The sequence below is a fragment of the Cydia fagiglandana genome, chromosome 25, assembly GCF_963556715.1.
Source record: "Cydia fagiglandana chromosome 25, ilCydFagi1.1, whole genome shotgun sequence".
Taxonomy (NCBI): Eukaryota; Metazoa; Arthropoda; class Insecta; order Lepidoptera; family Tortricidae; genus Cydia; species Cydia fagiglandana.
The window spans coordinates 8,845,618-8,863,912 of record NC_085956.1 but is presented as its reverse complement, the minus strand read 5'-3'; the positions used below and the strand labels follow the sequence as shown (position 1 = coordinate 8,863,912).

Genomic DNA, 18,295 nt, shown 5'->3' with positions numbered 1-18,295 from the left:
GTTTAAGAGTTATTTACGAAAAACGAAAAAAACGGACCTTTAATGTCAAATATCTCACTTCCGGTCAAGATTTCGATCGAGCAAATGGTAAATTCGGATTCAGCGGGGTCTAATTAGGTTAAAAAACCCGGTTGCCAAAAAGTAATATGATTTGCCAGTCGCATCAAGAAGGAGAGCGATTTTGAATTTTTTTGTCTAGTCTAAGGGCGGGTTGCACCATGCCCATTTGATGTGCGAATCATGGCTAAAGATGGCGCTAACGAACGCTAACTGCATATTTGGGTTGCACCACGCCTAACGTCTGTTAAAAAGTTACGCTGCCCTTAACCGGTCGTAGACCACTGGTTAACAATTTTACCGAATGATAAAAATGGCGGCACTTTATTGAATTTGTCCGTATTTCATGAATTATATTTGATTTTTCAATAATTTTAGGAAATATGTTATTTAAATTATTAAAAACATGTTAATAACAATAAAATGTGGAGTTTCTAAACGCAAAAACGTGACAGTTGACATTAATGGCTCTAAAAGTCATTATAATTGGGAGACGATCCGTCTTTCATAAATACATTAATTTATTTATAGTTTAAAAGAAATGTGCGTGTTTTAAGTTTAAATTGCGTGCAAAATGACTCAAAGTTGGAGTTAAGACCAGATTGACGTTATCACAGGTTAACAAATACGTCCCATCATATGAAACTCACGGCATATAATGTCGGCACTACAACTTGTGGCCAGGATGGTCATTAAAACCAATTAAAGGCTTCTGATTATTGGAATCAAGATAAAAATGATAAATCCTTTGGACAAATCCACCACGGACGAACTATGATATTCGAAAACAGCGAGATGGCACCTATAAACATCTACAAGTCTGCCTCTGAAAATCGTAACCCGCTATAGAAGTGAACTATGTTTAGAACTACATATAAACGTACATAAAACAAGATGCGAAATATAAAATCAAGTATTTTGAGAAGTATGGCAAGTGTGAAGCAAATGTATTGGGACAATTCCAGACTAGTTGGCATAACTAATAGGTTATAATAAAGTGACAAAAATGTGTAATGCAAGTGATTATAATACTTCAACTCCTACTTACTTGGGTTTTATTTGCTTTTACAACATAATCTTATTCATAACCCTAAGAAACAACAACTTTCCAAGTAGGCATTAAACTAAAATAATGTTATTTTTGGAGCTATCTATATTTGAATTGCAATTACAACTACAAGTGCAATTTGTGTTGCTTCTAATAGGATCCCGCACCCATGATCAACATAGTATGGCAAAGCATACTTTAGCACAGCGGTCGGCAACCTTTTAGCAGCCAAGGGCCACACTTTGTTAATATTTATGTCTTTATCAGACATTGACGATTGTCAATATTACATACAAAATAGCCATGGAGGCTCGCGGGCCGCAAGTTGCCGACCGCTGCTCTAGCATATTACCAAGGGAGGCATCCTTACACATCGAGCTCTGCTTGTGAATACCAAGGCATCCCTCTGGAATTTACAGGTTTACCAAGGTATCTAAGCATGCCGAGGTGTTATCTGTATTTCTGGATACCTTGGTATGCTTGAAACGCCCGAGAGATGCCGCTTTCCTAAGTAATAAAAAAATCTAAAATATATATTACCGTGCCAAGGCGATACTGGCTGCCAAGCTTATTAGAGTAATTATTCTGGAAATATGGAACATACATGAGAACAACTGAGTTGTTTTAAAGGAACTTATAATATGCTTGTCAGATGCAGAAAGGAACAATACCCCTATCTCCATGTGACAAGTATATCTATTGACAAAATTCAAATATGTAGGTATATTCTGTAAGTAGGGCTCTTCCACTATAGTCAAAAAACATTTGCAGTGACTTTAAACATACAAAGCAACATTTATAAAACTTTAATAGAACTCATCATCAGTCGCCATCAGTCGTTCCCTCAATGCTGAGGATCGTGACATCATGTCCTAATGTTGCTGACCAGTCTCTTCCATAGGCTTCTGTCACCCGCCATATGTACGGCTTCCTGCAGATGTAGATGCAACGGTGTAGTAACTTGTGCGCTCCATCTAGCGGGTGGTCTGCCGCGAGTCCTCTGGCTCTCAACTTTGCCCGTCATAGTCGTCATTTCTAAGTGGGTAGGTAGTTTAATACAACTATCTGGGTCAAATAAAATATAATATGGCTTGTCTTCTTGTCACCTGAATTTTATTTGTGTTCAACCAGTCATACATTGAAATATATTTAACCCTAGCCATGTATTGGAAATAATGTTCCAGTACAGTACCTACTGATTAACCTACCTCAAGTCCCTATATACATAACATTTAAACCTAACATAGGTATCAAATAGCCCTGAATTTGTCACAAGAAAAGGCCTTCGGTCTGAATAATTTTATTTGTTTTCCCTCCATACTGGCTTTTTAATTATTTATCTACACCCGAAGAAAATAAAATAGTTAATAACCAAGTTACCTGTATGACTGAAAATATAATAACTGATAGGTAGGTACCTCCTTAAATATAATTGTATAATAAATAAGTTGTTTATCTACTCTCCGGGTAACCCTTTACCTCCATTGGTCACTAAACTGCTTACCTAAAAAGGATAATAGTGTGAAATGGAAAATAAAGTAGATAAGGTAACTAGCAATATAATTTCTTGTCAAAATTGAAATTCAGATAATATTTCTAATTGTACTTTATTTTTTGTAACAAGTTTCTTCCAGTTAATTTAATTGTATAATTTGTTGATTTCTTGAATTCGTTCACTTGTGTGTAACTTTTATCTTGTATTCCATATCATATGGTGTCAATCTAACCTGAAAAGAAAGCAACATGATATTATTATAAGTCATCATATTCCTTGCGTTTGTCCTGGCATTTTCCACGGCTCATGGGAGCCTGGGGTCCGCTTGGCAACTAATGCTTAGACCAAGCAGTTATAAATTAAAGTACAAAAGTAACTCAAATGCCTGCTACTAACAGTTATGCATTATTTTGTCAACAATATAATTGGAATTTTTTCCCTAACTATCGTCTTTGCTTCATAGTTGTAGATAGCGTAGTTAGCGCAAGTAATCACTTGTGCATGTTTGTGCTTAGGGCTCTGAAGGGACTGAAAGGACTGAAAGTAGGAAGCTATAAGCATTAAACTAATAAGATAACTTACCGGGCAATGTCGCTCCTTGTTTGATTCCGATTTTAGCTAGGCCATTCAACAATCGTAGTCAGACATTTCACTTTAGAGTGTTTTTAATATATAACCATAAATATATTCAGGAATGGCTTATATTGTTGAATATTTAGATTTTAAATCTGCAAAGAAAGTGTAGTTCGCGCCTACAAAACTTTTCTCTTTGAGAATTTTGACAACTCAATTTGGCATTTATGACTGGGTAGCTATATAAAATAAAAATTCTACCATAAATTTTTTGGTAGGAATGCGTTCATAATACGGCAATACGATTAGCGATTAGTAATTTTAACGTCCTGTTATTTTATAGGTGGTGCAACGCATTTTATTTAGCAATCGTTAAGACCCCCACGTCAGCGTTAAAATTTAGCGAACCGTGCTTACGTTAGCAGGTGGTTTGGTGCAACCCGCCCTAAATATCATTACTTATTCTGTGTACAGTGGAGAAAACGAATGAAATCATGCAATTTGATTTTGCTATTTTTTAAATAAAGAGTAACTAAACAGTATTTTCCACAGTTGTTGGTAATGATACCATCTCTTACAATTTCTCTCCATGAACATTTTATGATACCTAACCTTCCAGTTTTCGCCCGAATTATTCAAAAAATTCACCAACTCCATTTACACCAACCAAATAGAAAACGGGTCCGTGTCCGAATTCGCGATCTCGATTCCGGGTCCGCGTCCGGGTCCAGGTTCAGGTAGAAGTCGAATTCAAAATCTTGCTTGTTTTGCCAGTGGGGTAACTTGCTTAACAATCAATTAGAATAAGACAAGTCGTCGAGGAGTTCCGTTCTGATCACCATCAGCAATACCACTTCATCAAACGCCACTGTTCTTAATGTAAATCCTTGTTTGCCTGATGAAAATACAAGAGTCACTATACAATGCCATTAAGATTTGTGGAGTTCCCTCGATTCCTTATGGATCCCATCATCAGAACTTGAGCTTCACGATAATATGACTTAAAAATCTAACGTGCTTAACAAACATAACGAAGAGGACAAATCCCCAAACATGAGCTATGCGTCGTTGAAGAGTTCCATTCTGACCATCATCAGCAGTTTCACTTCATCAAATGTCACAATTCTGAATGTAAATGCTTAGTTTGTTTAAAATACACCAGTATCACTATATGTTAGGGTGGTTCAAAAAACATTTTTTTTTCCTAAGGGGCACCCCCTTATTTTGTTACACTTATTATGTTGATAAAATACACCAAGTTTCTTAATTTATCTCAACTATACTTCGTTTTTTTTAGCATTAGAAATTAGGTAAACAATCTTGATGTGTCTTTTAATTGAAAAACACATTTTGAAAATAAGTTACAGCAAATACACTCGCGTGCAAAAGTATTGCATCACTTTGCATTTTTTCGTCCGCACCCAATATCTTTGTAATTCTAGAGCCGATTCTGAAAATTTTGGTATCAACTGAAAGCTTATAATCTAACGCATTAGAAAATTTAAATTTAATGAAATTTCAAATCTGAAGACTAAAAAAAATCAGAAACTGAAAGTAGCGACATAATGGTCGAGAATTAAATTTAGGAAAGTTAAGAATAAAAGTCATTTATTTAATACAAAATAAATTATTATTATTAAATTAATACCTGGTGTTGCCACCCCTATAGCCCTCCTCACACAAATCAAGCGGTTTTTCATAGACCTAATTAATTTTCTAATGAAATCTTGTGGAATAGCGTCCCACTCCTCCAGCAAGGCTCCCTTCAGCGCCTCAACATTGGCCGGGGCAGGATTCCGCTTCCGAATCCTCCTTTTCAGGTAGTCCCACACGTGTTCAATGGGGTTAAGGTCATCGCTGGCCAGTCCATGGTGTCGATGCCCACTTCCAGAAGGTAGGCTGCGGTGGCCCTAGCGGTATGACACGGGCATTATCCTGCATTAGGATGAACCCCTCATCAAAAATACCGGCATAAGGAACAACATGTTCCTCCAGGATGTCAGTAATGTATTTTGCAGCGGTCAATCCACCGCCACGGCCCCCGCCAGGCACGAAAACCAGCTCTGTTCGCGCGTCGTAGGAAACGCCGCCCCAGAACATCACGGATCCACCGCCATAGGCGACCCTTTCGGAGAAGCAACATTGGGCGAACCGTTCTTCTGGCCTTCTGTATACTCTTCCTCTTCGGTCACATCCATTCAAACATATTCTGCACTCGTCCGAGAAGAGAACTGGGGTCCATTGCTCAATGGTCCAGTCCATATGATTTTCTGCAAACTATCTTCGGGCTGTACGGTGTCGCGCCAGCAATCTGGGCCCTGTTGCAGGCCTCCTGGGTGTCAAGTTCGCTTTCTTGAGTCTTCTTCTTATTGTCCACTCACTGGCAGCCACTCCTCGTATCTCACGCAGACGCTGCTGGATGGCAACGCTTGTCAGGTGTCGATCTCGGAAAGATGTTGTGACAATGAAGCGGTCGTCCCTCTCTGATGTACACTTTTTGCGGCCGCTTCTTGGTCTTGAAGTAAAGGATCCAGTCCGTTGGAACCTCTGGTAAACTCTGCAAACTGTAGATTGACTTAAATTCAGCGTGGCAGCTACTGAACGTTGGCTACGCCCCTCTTGCAGGAGCTGGACGACTTCAGCTTCAGTGGTTTCCATTTTTCACAGGTCTTCTTCACGGGAAAATATGCGGAGATGTGTACCGGTCAACTTTTGATAAGTGACTGATAACAACCACTCCCCGACCCCCCGTTTTATAGGGGTCAAGGGTAGCGCAACTCGTGCGCGTGATAACGCGAAACCGCTCACAAATCGGCAAAATGTTCGTAAAGCTAAAACTTCAAGGGACATGATCCCATTAAAATAATTAATGGAAAATAACCGGTTTACAAAATTATTGGGTGCAGTTGAAAAAATGCAAAGTGATGCAATACTTTTGCACGCGAGTGTATGTAACAATTATTAATCTAGTACGATCATTTATATTCGTCTGCTTTCATAAGTAATAGTTTTTGAATTTTGAAAAGCGTTTTTAAATTAAAAGACATGCTAAGATCGCTTACCTTCTTGCAGGTTCTTTCTAATGCTAAAAAAAACGAACTATACAAGGGGGTGCTTAATCACGTTGAAATTTTGTATGTTGTTTGAAACCCAACAAAAAGAGTATTTATGATTCAGAATTTTATTTAAATATCTGGTTTCACACTATTTGCACATGTGATGTATAAGTTTTGAAGTAGAAAAACATTTTCTTTCAAAATAATATCTTTTAAATCACACTTTCAAATAATGTGAAAACTACTACTTACATAAAAATCAAAAAAATAGCAACTTATTTTTTTTTTATTTAATACAATTTGAAAAATTTCAAAGTGTTTGAGCACCCCCTTGTAGTTAAGATTGTAAGATTACAAACTTGGCGTATTTTGTCAACATAATAAGTGTAACAAAATGAGGGGGTGCCGCTTCTTCTAGCTAGAGTTTGAATTTTTCCCATACAAACGTGAACCACCCTTACAAGATTTGAAGAGTGCCCTCGATTCCTCGTAAATCTCACCATCAGAACTGGGTTTTGACAAAGACGGAACCAATCTGTATGTATATACTTACAAGTTACAACTCAAATAAAAAAATAATTTTCAAAATCGATCCCGAAATGACGGAGATATCAAACATTAAAAAACCGAATTAATACCTCCTTTTTAGGGTTCCGTAGCCAAATGGCAAAAAACGGAACCCTTATAGATTCGTCATGTCTGTCTGTCTGTCCGTCCGTATGTCACAGCCACTTTTTCCCGAAACTATAAGAACTGTTGAAACTTGGTAAGTAGATGTATTCTGTGAACCGCATTAAGATTTCAACACAAAAATAGAAAAAAAAACAATAAATTTTGGGGGTCCCCCATACTTAGAACTGAAACTTAAAATGTCTTTTTCATTAAACCCATACGTGTGGGGTATCTATGGATAGGTTTTCAAAAATGATACAATACAATACAATACAATACAACACAATACAATACAATACTCTTTATTGCACGCCTCACATACACTTAGTTTACAATAAATGGACAATAACATAAACAAAAATAATAGAGGTAACAACAGGCGGTCTTATCGCTTATGATATTGAGGTTTCTAATATCATTTATTTCTAAACTGAATAGTTTGCGCGAGAGACACTTCTAAAGTGGTAAAATGTGTGCACCCTCTCCCTTTAACTTCTAAAATAAATTTAACTTCGCACTGAATGATGACATCGTACGGGGCTTAAAGCCCCCGTAACGCAGTGAACGTGTTAAAGTCGCATTAAAATTCCATTTTTCGAAATAGAGATTTCAACCTTTAACTTTGCAAAAGTAGATAATTGAAATATTCTAAAAGCAATAAAAATAGATTAGGTTAGATTCGAGCTACAATGACATTAGTTTGGGTTCAAGGCAAGGTTGCAGGGCCTCAACAAGGGAAAAAAGGGGGAGGGACTGTTGGCCTGGCTCAGTGAGTCAGAACTCACCCACTTATCCCTACTACTGCCGTAAGCAGGTAATGAATTCCCAATGTATTAAGTTTAGGTTTAATAAATTATAAATATATTTTATTAATAACATAATAATATACAGACATGTATAAGCATAAAGTAATAAATAAGCCTACAGCTATTAATAATGTCCGTAATCTGTATAATCCCAAAATACGGATCCCTCGTATGTGGATGCTGCTTACATAATCTCGTCTGTCAAGGTGTTTCGGCAGGAAAGGCCTTGGCAGACTTATAAATTCCTGAAATGAGGCTTCATACCTACCGACTAGAATTGGTTTCATGGTGGTATCAGATGGGTTAGTGTACGGTAACCGATGGTCATCTTGCTTATAATCTCGTCTGCCAAGGTGTTTCGGCAGGAAAAACCTTGGCAGACTTATATATTTCTAAAATGGGGGTTCATACCTACCGACTGGAATTGGTTTCATGGTGGTATCAGATGGGTTAGTGTAGGGTAACCGATGCCGACCTTGCTTACATAATCTCGTCTGCCATGGTGTTACGGCAGGAAAAGCCTTGGCAGACTTATATATTCTTGAAATGAGGGTTCATACCTACCGACTGGAATTGGTTTCATGGCGGTATCAGATGGGTTAGTGTACGGTAACCGATGGTCATCTTGTTTATAATCTCGTCTGCCAAGGTGTTTCGGCAGGAAAAACCTTGGCAGACTTATATATTCCTAAAATGGGGGTTCGTACCTACCGACTGGAATTGGTTTCATGGTGGTATCAGATGGGTTAGTGTAGGGTAACCGATGCCGACCTTGCTTACATAATCTCGTCTGCCAAGGTGTTTCGGCAGGAAAAGCCTTGGCAGACTTATATATTCCTGACATGAGGGTTCATACCTACCGACTGGAATTGGTTTCATGGTGGTATCAGATGGGTTAAATTAGGGGTCCCGTTGGCCACCTTTGAGAGCGTCTGCCAAGCACTTCCGGCAAAAAAAATACTGGCAGACTTCGCTTTTATGTGTCTACATGTAAATTTCTAACTGCTGCCATAACTATTATTTCGGTATCAGATGGGTTAAATCAGCCCCCTTTTTTCGCACCGGAAGTGGCCTTCTTTTTCGTACTTTCGGCAAGTTCCGCCGTGGCAGACTATCGAATTCGGACTTAGCATCACTTTTATGGGAAACCATTGTGCATTTCATCGTGGTATCAAGTCGGTTAGATAATTTGCGGCCGGCTCTTCTACTATTGGCGCTCTCGGCTAGATGGCGTTGACGACACCGTTTGATATTTAACAATTTTAACACATATCAGTGAAACAACATGGGTCAGTACGGAACTATAAAAATTAAAAATCATTTATCCGTAAATATATTTTGATTAATCTATACATTTTCAATTTTATTTTGCACACTAGATTACATTTATAAAGAGTTACACAATCAAATACATTTCAACACATCTAAATCTAACCTTATAAAATAACTTACAATTAAATAAAAACTAAACTAAAACTAACAGAAATAGTCCCACAGATCCGATCCCTGCGGAAGGGTGCCATCAGGGTGGGTTTATTTTATTTTAAGTTTTAATCGTGTGTCGATAGATGGCAGTAAATGTTCCGTGGCTACAAAATTTACTATAGCAATAGCCCTCTATACTATCTATTCTCTTTGCTATTGTCAATGACAGGTGCAGCGATACAGTTCTCGACGGTGCTCGCCGGTGTGATGGCGTGCTGCGTTCAGTCCGTGTTCAAGAAGAGCGTTATATCACTGGCCGGCGCTACACAAGCCTTGGGAGGTATGCGTAACTTCTTTACACAACCACAGAATAAATAATAGTACTAGGTACAGAAGACTCACTCTCTAACAAAACGCGTCTGTCACGATCAGCACCGATATGGCCGCTAGGTGGCGACAGCGCCACGCGCGGCTTATGACAAACCCCAAAATTGGGGTCGAACGGATGGAGTTTTAGCTACCTGTAGCAAAGCGACGAAATCGCGGAATGAGCCACGCCTGACACAACACCTATAGGGAATGTTACTAGGGATGTACCGACTAGTCGCCGACTATCCGGCCACACGGCCACATTTTATAATAATAACATTGAACTAATACTTCCTTATCATAAATATTATAGTATGCATTTTTACACACTAACACACACACACACACACACACACACACACACACACACACACACACACACACACACACACACACACACAATAAACAAACACTCGTACACACGCAGTTCACAAATAAATAATTTGGCCAAGCCCGAGATAGCTCGAGGCATTTAGTGTTCCGTACGGCTACCATCAGTTTGGCATTAACATAAACGATATCGTGAACGTAATTTACTTCCTATAGGTATATCTCTTTCGCACTAATATGTCAGCACGAGCGAGATGCATAGAAAGTAAATTACGTTCACGCCCACGGTAGCGTTTATGTCAATGCCAAACTGATGGTAGCCGTACCATCGTTACATTTTACAGAGGTTGTTTGCCTGTTTTTAGGATACCGTATTCAACTACACACACAGAATAATAGTACAAAGTGTCTAAGTGCGAAGGCCGAAGGCCGAGCTTTAGCAAAATGTCATCGCTTTAGCACAGAGCAATAGTACAAGTGTCTAAATGCGAAAGCCGAAGGCCGAGCTCCGCATAGGACCGAAGGCCCGAAGCGTCCAGGATGTTAGTACTTAAACACAGAACAATAGTATAAGTATCTAAATGCGTAGGCCGAAGCCCGAGCTCCGCGTAGGGCCGAAGGCCCGAAGCGTCCAGGCTGTCAGTTCTGTGTTTAACCACTGACATCTTGCAGGCTTCGGGCTTCCGGCCTTCGCATTTAGACACTTGTATTAATTACCTGTGTTTAGAACTGACCTCCTGGATGCTTCGGGCTTTCGGCCCAATGCGACTTCAGCCTTTGGATCTTGCGACTTAGACACTTGTACTTAAAAATACTTGGAAAAGTTACGGGAGGCGCGCGTCTGTCGGACGCTTCGGATCTTCGAATCGCTCCTTCGGCCTTTGCATTTAGTTAGATTCTTGTACTACTGCTTTGTGTTTGAATACCGAAGTCGAGCATCTCGCGAATGCTTGATGTATTATAATAATATTAATAATTTAGAGTAAGGCCAAGCGCGCACCACGATTTTTTGTCCTGCGATAATTTTGTCGCAGAAATGCAACGTATGTGTTTATATGTTAGTGCGCGCATATGCGACAAAAAAATCGCTGCGATTTTAAAATTGTGATTTGTCACATTTTTCCGCGATTGTTCGCGACGCGATTGTCGCAAAGTGAATTGTATCATGCGGAGTTGTATGGCTCCGCGCGAACTATGATAATAAAATCGCACCCCGGCCGGACCTCAGTCGGCATTTCGCTCTCCAAACCCCAACATCTCAGCACCTGCATCTCCAATGGAGTCTCAAAATGAGACGCTAGATGTTGACCATTTAATTATGGAAATAGACGGGGATCACCTTTGTGTTATAAATGCTCAAAGTCATACAGCAATCGCATATTAAAGACACGTTTCATGACAAGCGACTGGTACGAAATCCATGTTGAGAATGAACAAATCGTCGAGTTTTTCATCGCAGTGCGCGCAGTGAATTTTCTGCGATATATTACAGCGCGATTCTAAAATCGTGTCGCAAAAATTAAAATCGTGGTGCGCGCTTGGCCTATAATACCTTACATGTATACTCCTTCAATTTGAATTTAGAACTCATTACCTTAAATGTATACTCCTTCAATTTGAATTAAGAACTCATTATTTTTTTATGCCATATATATAGACTTTAATATTATTTAGAACTGCTAAAAAACAAGATCGGCTTACTTTAAATATTTCGTCAATTTTACCTTTGTTTCTAAAAACTGTGATATTTAACTGTCATATACTATTAATGTCTTCCAAAATTATTTTCTCGTAACAGGACTGAGGGGCTACCGCGAAAACCGAAATTCGCAATTTGCGGGGATCTTTCTCTTTTACTCTAATGAAGGCGTAATTAGAGTGACAGAGAAAAATGCTCGCAATTTGCGAACTTCTATTTTCGCGGTTATAGCCCTGAATCTTGTTGCTCACCGATCCGTTCAAAAATATACATAAGTACTGAATATAATAAATATATATTATAATTATACAATTAATACAGAAATGTAATGATACTTAATGAAAAGGAATATTGTGTATATTGTTTCGACGAATCAGATACTCTCAATAAAATCTATACATGAGGCCAAAGCTGTTCATAAATATTAAATGACTTTATTATCTCTATACGCCTTACTAACTCTGTGTCCTATGGTGGAAAAAAAAACACAACGACAGTCAAGAACGGAATTCTTAATTTGAATTTTTCAGATTTTGAGATGCCTAGTCCATTGGTTGGAAAGCCCGTTCGAAATTGAAACTTATTTGCAATATAATAAGGTCGTATTTTGTAGATGTCTCTCATACTTATAGTAGGCTATTGAGATAAAATTAAATATCCCACAAAAATAAGCAAGCAGGATTAAACTTTGTGTCAAAGACATAAGTCATAAATTTCAATGCCAAAGTTTTAACTAAGGATGTTTCTCGCTAAATATGAATTGACCAGTGTAAGCATCAGTTAGCTAGCCCTAAGCAACCAAAGGTCAAGCTGCAGTTGAAAAACTAATAAAGATAAAGTTAAGCTGATAATTTTCCCGCCGTCTCCATGCTTCTTTAAGTTGGGTATTGACTGGTCAGCTGCCTGTTAGCTATAGTTTTCGCGAAAATCGCCAGGACAGAGGTGAAAATTTTTGTATGAAAACTTGCAACTTTAAATGCATTTTTTGACGAAACTATTGCAGTCTAAAATGAAGTCAAAATCAGTGCATCGACTCAATTTTTTGCAAGCTTTCTAATGGTACCCCACACGATTCTTACAAATGAAAAAAGTTTCAGCCTACCCCTCTCAACCCCCTAAATTTCCCCCTTTAATAAGAAATAAGCAGTTTTGACTTATTTACAATATGAGTGGTGGTAATTGCTATAACTGTTCCAAATTTTAGGTATCTATGTCAAACGGTCTCTGAGAAAAACGTATTTAACTGATTTGCAAGACCGAAGTGATCCCATAAGTGTTCCGTAAACAAAGTTTTGTACGGAACACTAAAAACAATATACATGTTAAAAGAGGCATAGCTATCTGTAAGTTTCAGTGTAACTCTCTGTACAATTTGTACCTACCAATAGGTATATAGATTAAAGAAACTAGTATATAGTAACGAAACTGGGTCCTGTAACACAGGGTTTCCTAGATCAGGACTCAGGGACGTGATTTACTGTATGTCTAATTTTATACAATAAACTTTTTTCATTTTTTTTTTCATTTTTCACATTTGTAGTCACACAGCCAGACAAACAGCCAAACTACTTTTTCGCGATTTCGGGGTTGGTCCCATAGTAAAAGTTGCTCAGTATTATCCCAAAACCAGCCTGGCAACGTGTATATCTGAACGTCTATAAAATATCTGAACGTGCATTTTAACGTCTTGAATAGAGACTTTGGTCAGATATTTGTGAACATCCTGACCGCCTCAATATGTCTATAGTCCGTCTTTTTTAGCATTAGAAAGAACTTCGCAGAAGTTCGCTTGTGGTTCTAAATCTGGCACTTTTAGCGGTAACAATTTGAAGTAAATTATATGTATTGACCATGCTACATTAGATAATTCAATAATTACTAACAATTAACGAGCCTGATAAAAACTGCACGCTTGCTTCTGCGGAGTTCTTTCTAATGCTAAAAAAAACGAACTTTATATCTGTACCACGCGTGGCTCATTCCGCGATTTCGTTGCTTTGCTACAGGTAGCTAAAAGTACATCCGTTCCACACCAATTTTGGTGGCTAGCCGAGCCGCGCGTGGCGCTGTCGCCACCTAGCGGCCATATCTGTGCTGATCGTGACAGACGCGTTTTGTTAGAGTGAGTCTTCTATACCTAGTGCTATTATTCATGCTGTGTCGTACCTCTTTTGATACAAAATATTTACCAAACCCATGCTAGAACTAATTTAATCTATGTATATGCTTACAGCTTTTATGTCTTTATTTCCAGGGTTATTCGGAGTGCTAGGCCTCCTCCTGTACCCTTGGGGTTGGGGAACCCAGCGCGTCCGACAGCTTTGCGGCGAAAACTCGGAGCCGTACATACCAGGAGACTGTTCTATTGGTAAATATTAAAGACTATATTTCTGCTTAACAACCCCCTTATAACAAACGTGATTTTTTGCCGTTTTTTTTGCGTAATGGTACGGAACCCTTTGTGTGAGTCCGACTCGCCCTTGGCCGATTTTTTTGTCTGAGCATGTATAGAGTAAATAATATTCAATATTTTTAGTGTTTCATACAAAACTTTGTTGTTTTGCAAATTAGTTAAATGCGTTTTTCTCAGAGACCGTTTGACGTAGATACCTAAACGAATCTACGGACTATACAACGCTTAAGTGGCTCCTGTGATGTTGCTTATGTCCATGGGCGACGATGACCGCTTCCCATCTGGCGGCTCGTCTGCTCGTTTGCTGACTATTACATAAAATAATTTGGCCAAGCCCGAGATAGCTCGAGGCATTTAGTGTTCCGTACGGCTACCATCAGTTTGGCATTAACATAAACGATATCGTGAACGTAATTTACTTCCTATAGGTATATCTCTTTCGCACTAATATGTCAGCACGAGCGAGATGCATAGAAAGTAAATTACGTTCACGCCCACGGTAGCGTTTATGTCAATGCCAAACTGATGGTAGCCGTACCATCGTTACATTTTACAGAGGTTGTTTGCCTGTTTTTAGGATACCGTATTCAACTACACACACAGAATAATAGTACAAAGTGTCTAAGTGCGAAGGCCGAAGGCCGAGCTTTAGCAAAATGTCATCGCTTTAGCACAGAGCAATAGTACAAGTGTCTAAATGCGAAAGCCGAAGGCCGAGCTCCGCATAGGACCGAAGGCCCGAAGCGTCCAGGATGTTAGTACTTAAACACAGAACAATAGTATAAGTATCTAAATGCGTAGGCCGAAGCCCGAGCTCCGCGTAGGGCCGAAGGCCCGAAGCGTCCAGGCTGTCAGTTCTGTGTTTAACCACTGACATCTTGCAGGCTTCGGGCTTCCGGCCTTCGCATTTAGACACTTGTATTAATTACCTGTGTTTAGAACTGACCTCCTGGATGCTTCGGGCTTTCGGCCCAATGCGACTTCAGCCTTTGGATCTTGCGACTTAGACACTTGTACTTAAAAATACTTGGAAAAGTTACGGGAGGCGCGCGTCTGTCGGACGCTTCGGATCTTCGAATCGCTCCTTCGGCCTTTGCATTTAGTTAGATTCTTGTACTACTGCTTTGTGTTTGAATACCGAAGTCGAGCATCTCGCGAATGCTTGATGTATTATAATAATATTAATAATTTAGAGTAAGGCCAAGCGCGCACCACGATTTTTTGTCCTGCGATAATTTTGTCGCAGAAATGCAACGTATGTGTTTATATGTTAGTGCGCGCATATGCGACAAAAAAATCGCTGCGATTTTAAAATTGTGATTTGTCACATTTTTCCGCGATTGTTCGCGACGCGATTGTCGCAAAGTGAATTGTATCATGCGGAGTTGTATGGCTCCGCGCGAACTATGATAATAAAATCGCACCCCGGCCGGACCTCAGTCGGCATTTCGCTCTCCAAACCCCAACATCTCAGCACCTGCATCTCCAATGGAGTCTCAAAATGAGACGCTAGATGTTGACCATTTAATTATGGAAATAGACGGGGATCACCTTTGTGTTATAAATGCTCAAAGTCATACAGCAATCGCATATTAAAGACACGTTTCATGACAAGCGACTGGTACGAAATCCATGTTGAGAATGAACAAATCGTCGAGTTTTTCATCGCAGTGCGCGCAGTGAATTTTCTGCGATATATTACAGCGCGATTCTAAAATCGTGTCGCAAAAATTAAAATCGTGGTGCGCGCTTGGCCTATAATACCTTACATGTATACTCCTTCAATTTGAATTTAGAACTCATTACCTTAAATGTATACTCCTTCAATTTGAATTAAGAACTCATTATTTTTTTATGCCATATATATAGACTTTAATATTATTTAGAACTGCTAAAAAACAAGATCGGCTTACTTTAAATATTTCGTCAATTTTACCTTTGTTTCTAAAAACTGTGATATTTAACTGTCATATACTATTAATGTCTTCCAAAATTATTTTCTCGTAACAGGACTGAGGGGCTACCGCGAAAACCGAAATTCGCAATTTGCGGGGATCTTTCTCTTTTACTCTAATGAAGGCGTAATTAGAGTGACAGAGAAAAATGCTCGCAATTTGCGAACTTCTATTTTCGCGGTTATAGCCCTGAATCTTGTTGCTCACCGATCCGTTCAAAAATATACATAAGTACTGAATATAATAAATATATATTATAATTATACAATTAATACAGAAATGTAATGATACTTAATGAAAAGGAATATTGTGTATATTGTTTCGACGAATCAGATACTCTCAATAAAATCTATACATGAGGCCAAAGCTGTTCATAAATATTAAATGACTTTATTATCTCTATACGCCTTACTAACTCTGTGTCCTATGGTGGAAAAAAAAACACAACGACAGTCAAGAACGGAATTCTTAATTTGAATTTTTCAGATTTTGAGATGCCTAGTCCATTGGTTGGAAAGCCCGTTCGAAATTGAAACTTATTTGCAATATAATAAGGTCGTATTTTGTAGATGTCTCTCATACTTATAGTAGGCTATTGAGATAAAATTAAATATCCCACAAAAATAAGCAAGCAGGATTAAACTTTGTGTCAAAGACATAAGTCATAAATTTCAATGCCAAAGTTTTAACTAAGGATGTTTCTCGCTAAATATGAATTGACCAGTGTAAGCATCAGTTAGCTAGCCCTAAGCAACCAAAGGTCAAGCTGCAGTTGAAAAACTAATAAAGATAAAGTTAAGCTGATAATTTTCCCGCCGTCTCCATGCTTCTTTAAGTTGGGTATTGACTGGTCAGCTGCCTGTTAGCTATAGTTTTCGCGAAAATCGCCAGGACAGAGGTGAAAATTTTTGTATGAAAACTTGCAACTTTAAATGCATTTTTTGACGAAACTATTGCAGTCTAAAATGAAGTCAAAATCAGTGCATCGACTCAATTTTTTGCAAGCTTTCTAATGGTACCCCACACGATTCTTACAAATGAAAAAAGTTTCAGCCTACCCCTCTCAACCCCCTAAATTTCCCCCTTTAATAAGAAATAAGCAGTTTTGACTTATTTACAATATGAGTGGTGGTAATTGCTATAACTGTTCCAAATTTTAGGTATCTATGTCAAACGGTCTCTGAGAAAAACGTATTTAACTGATTTGCAAGACCGAAGTGATCCCATAAGTGTTCCGTAAACAAAGTTTTGTACGGAACACTAAAAACTACAATAGTTGTAGTATAGTCCGTAGATTCGTAACAGACCCCGAGCTGCTAATCCTATATCTTTTGTTAAGTAAAACCACACTTGCTGTAAAAAAGGGTCTTAATTATTCTATGTGGCACCTGAGCGCGGGCTAGTCAACGCTCAAAAAACCAGTGTAGGTGCGCTTTCCGATAACGCGCCTCCGTTACGCATCTCGATGACACATTTTAGACTGGTTCGACTCGCCAGTACTCAGTCATCATCATCATCTCAGCCATAAGACGTCCACTGTTGAACATAGGCCTCCCCCTTGGACCTCCATTTGTACCGGTTGGAAGCGACCCGCATCCAGCGTCTTCCGGCAGCAATCAGTAACCGTAGAGAATTACATGACCCTTTTTTGCAGGTAGAGGCACGTGCGGTTTTACTTAACAATAGACAAAAGATTTTTTTTTTTTATTATGAATGGGCTTACTCATGGCCACAGACTAGCCGAGGCGTAGACGTGGCCTGCGATGGAGCGAGCTCGCCCAGAAGGTGCCTGTTCACTCTTGATTTGAAGGTTGCCGGGTTATAAGAACACGGAAATATAGACGCCGGCAGGGAATTCCATTCCTTGGCAGTGCGCATAAGGAAAGTAGAAGCAAAGCGTTTCGTGCGAATTGGTGGAATATCTACCATGTAAGGATGGAAACCGGCCGTGCGTCTAAAAGTCCGATGGTAGAATGGGGACGGTGGTATAAGCTCGTGTAGCTCTTGGGCACACTCCCCGAAGTGCAGCCTGTAGAATACCGACAGGCTGGCGACTTTCCGCCGATGGGCCAAAGACTGAAGCTTAGCCGTTAGCTTCTTGTCGCCAATCATCCTCCTGGCTCTGCGCTCCACTGAGTCCAAAGCGGCGAGTTGGTATTTAGCTGAGCCATCCCACAGGTGGCTGCAATACTCCATACACGACCGGACTTGAGCTTTGTAAAGTGTTAGAAGCTGTCCAGGTGTGAAGTATCGCTTCACCTTATTTAGGACGCCCAGCTTTCTGGCCGCAGCTTGAGCTTTAGACTCAATGAAGCTGCCGAAGCTGAGGACTGAACTCAGCTCCATGCCGAGGAGTTCCAGGCTGTCGGCAATAGGTACAGATGCACCCCGGAAAGA

At 39.3% G+C, this 18,295-nt stretch overlaps 1 protein-coding gene across 1 annotated transcript in view; it reads left to right on the top strand.

Annotated features, from left to right (window-relative positions):
• The window catches only part of LOC134677090 (LHFPL tetraspan subfamily member 2a protein), a 28,290-nt gene that overhangs the window by 8,786 nt on the left and 1,209 nt on the right, over window positions 1–18,295 (top strand). The window contains exons 3-4 of the mRNA XM_063535540.1: window positions 9,362–9,472; window positions 13,785–13,898. Coding sequence (XP_063391610.1) covers window positions 9,362–9,472; window positions 13,785–13,898 — 225 coding nt within the window. The remainder of the gene's footprint in view (window positions 1–9,361; window positions 9,473–13,784; window positions 13,899–18,295) is intronic.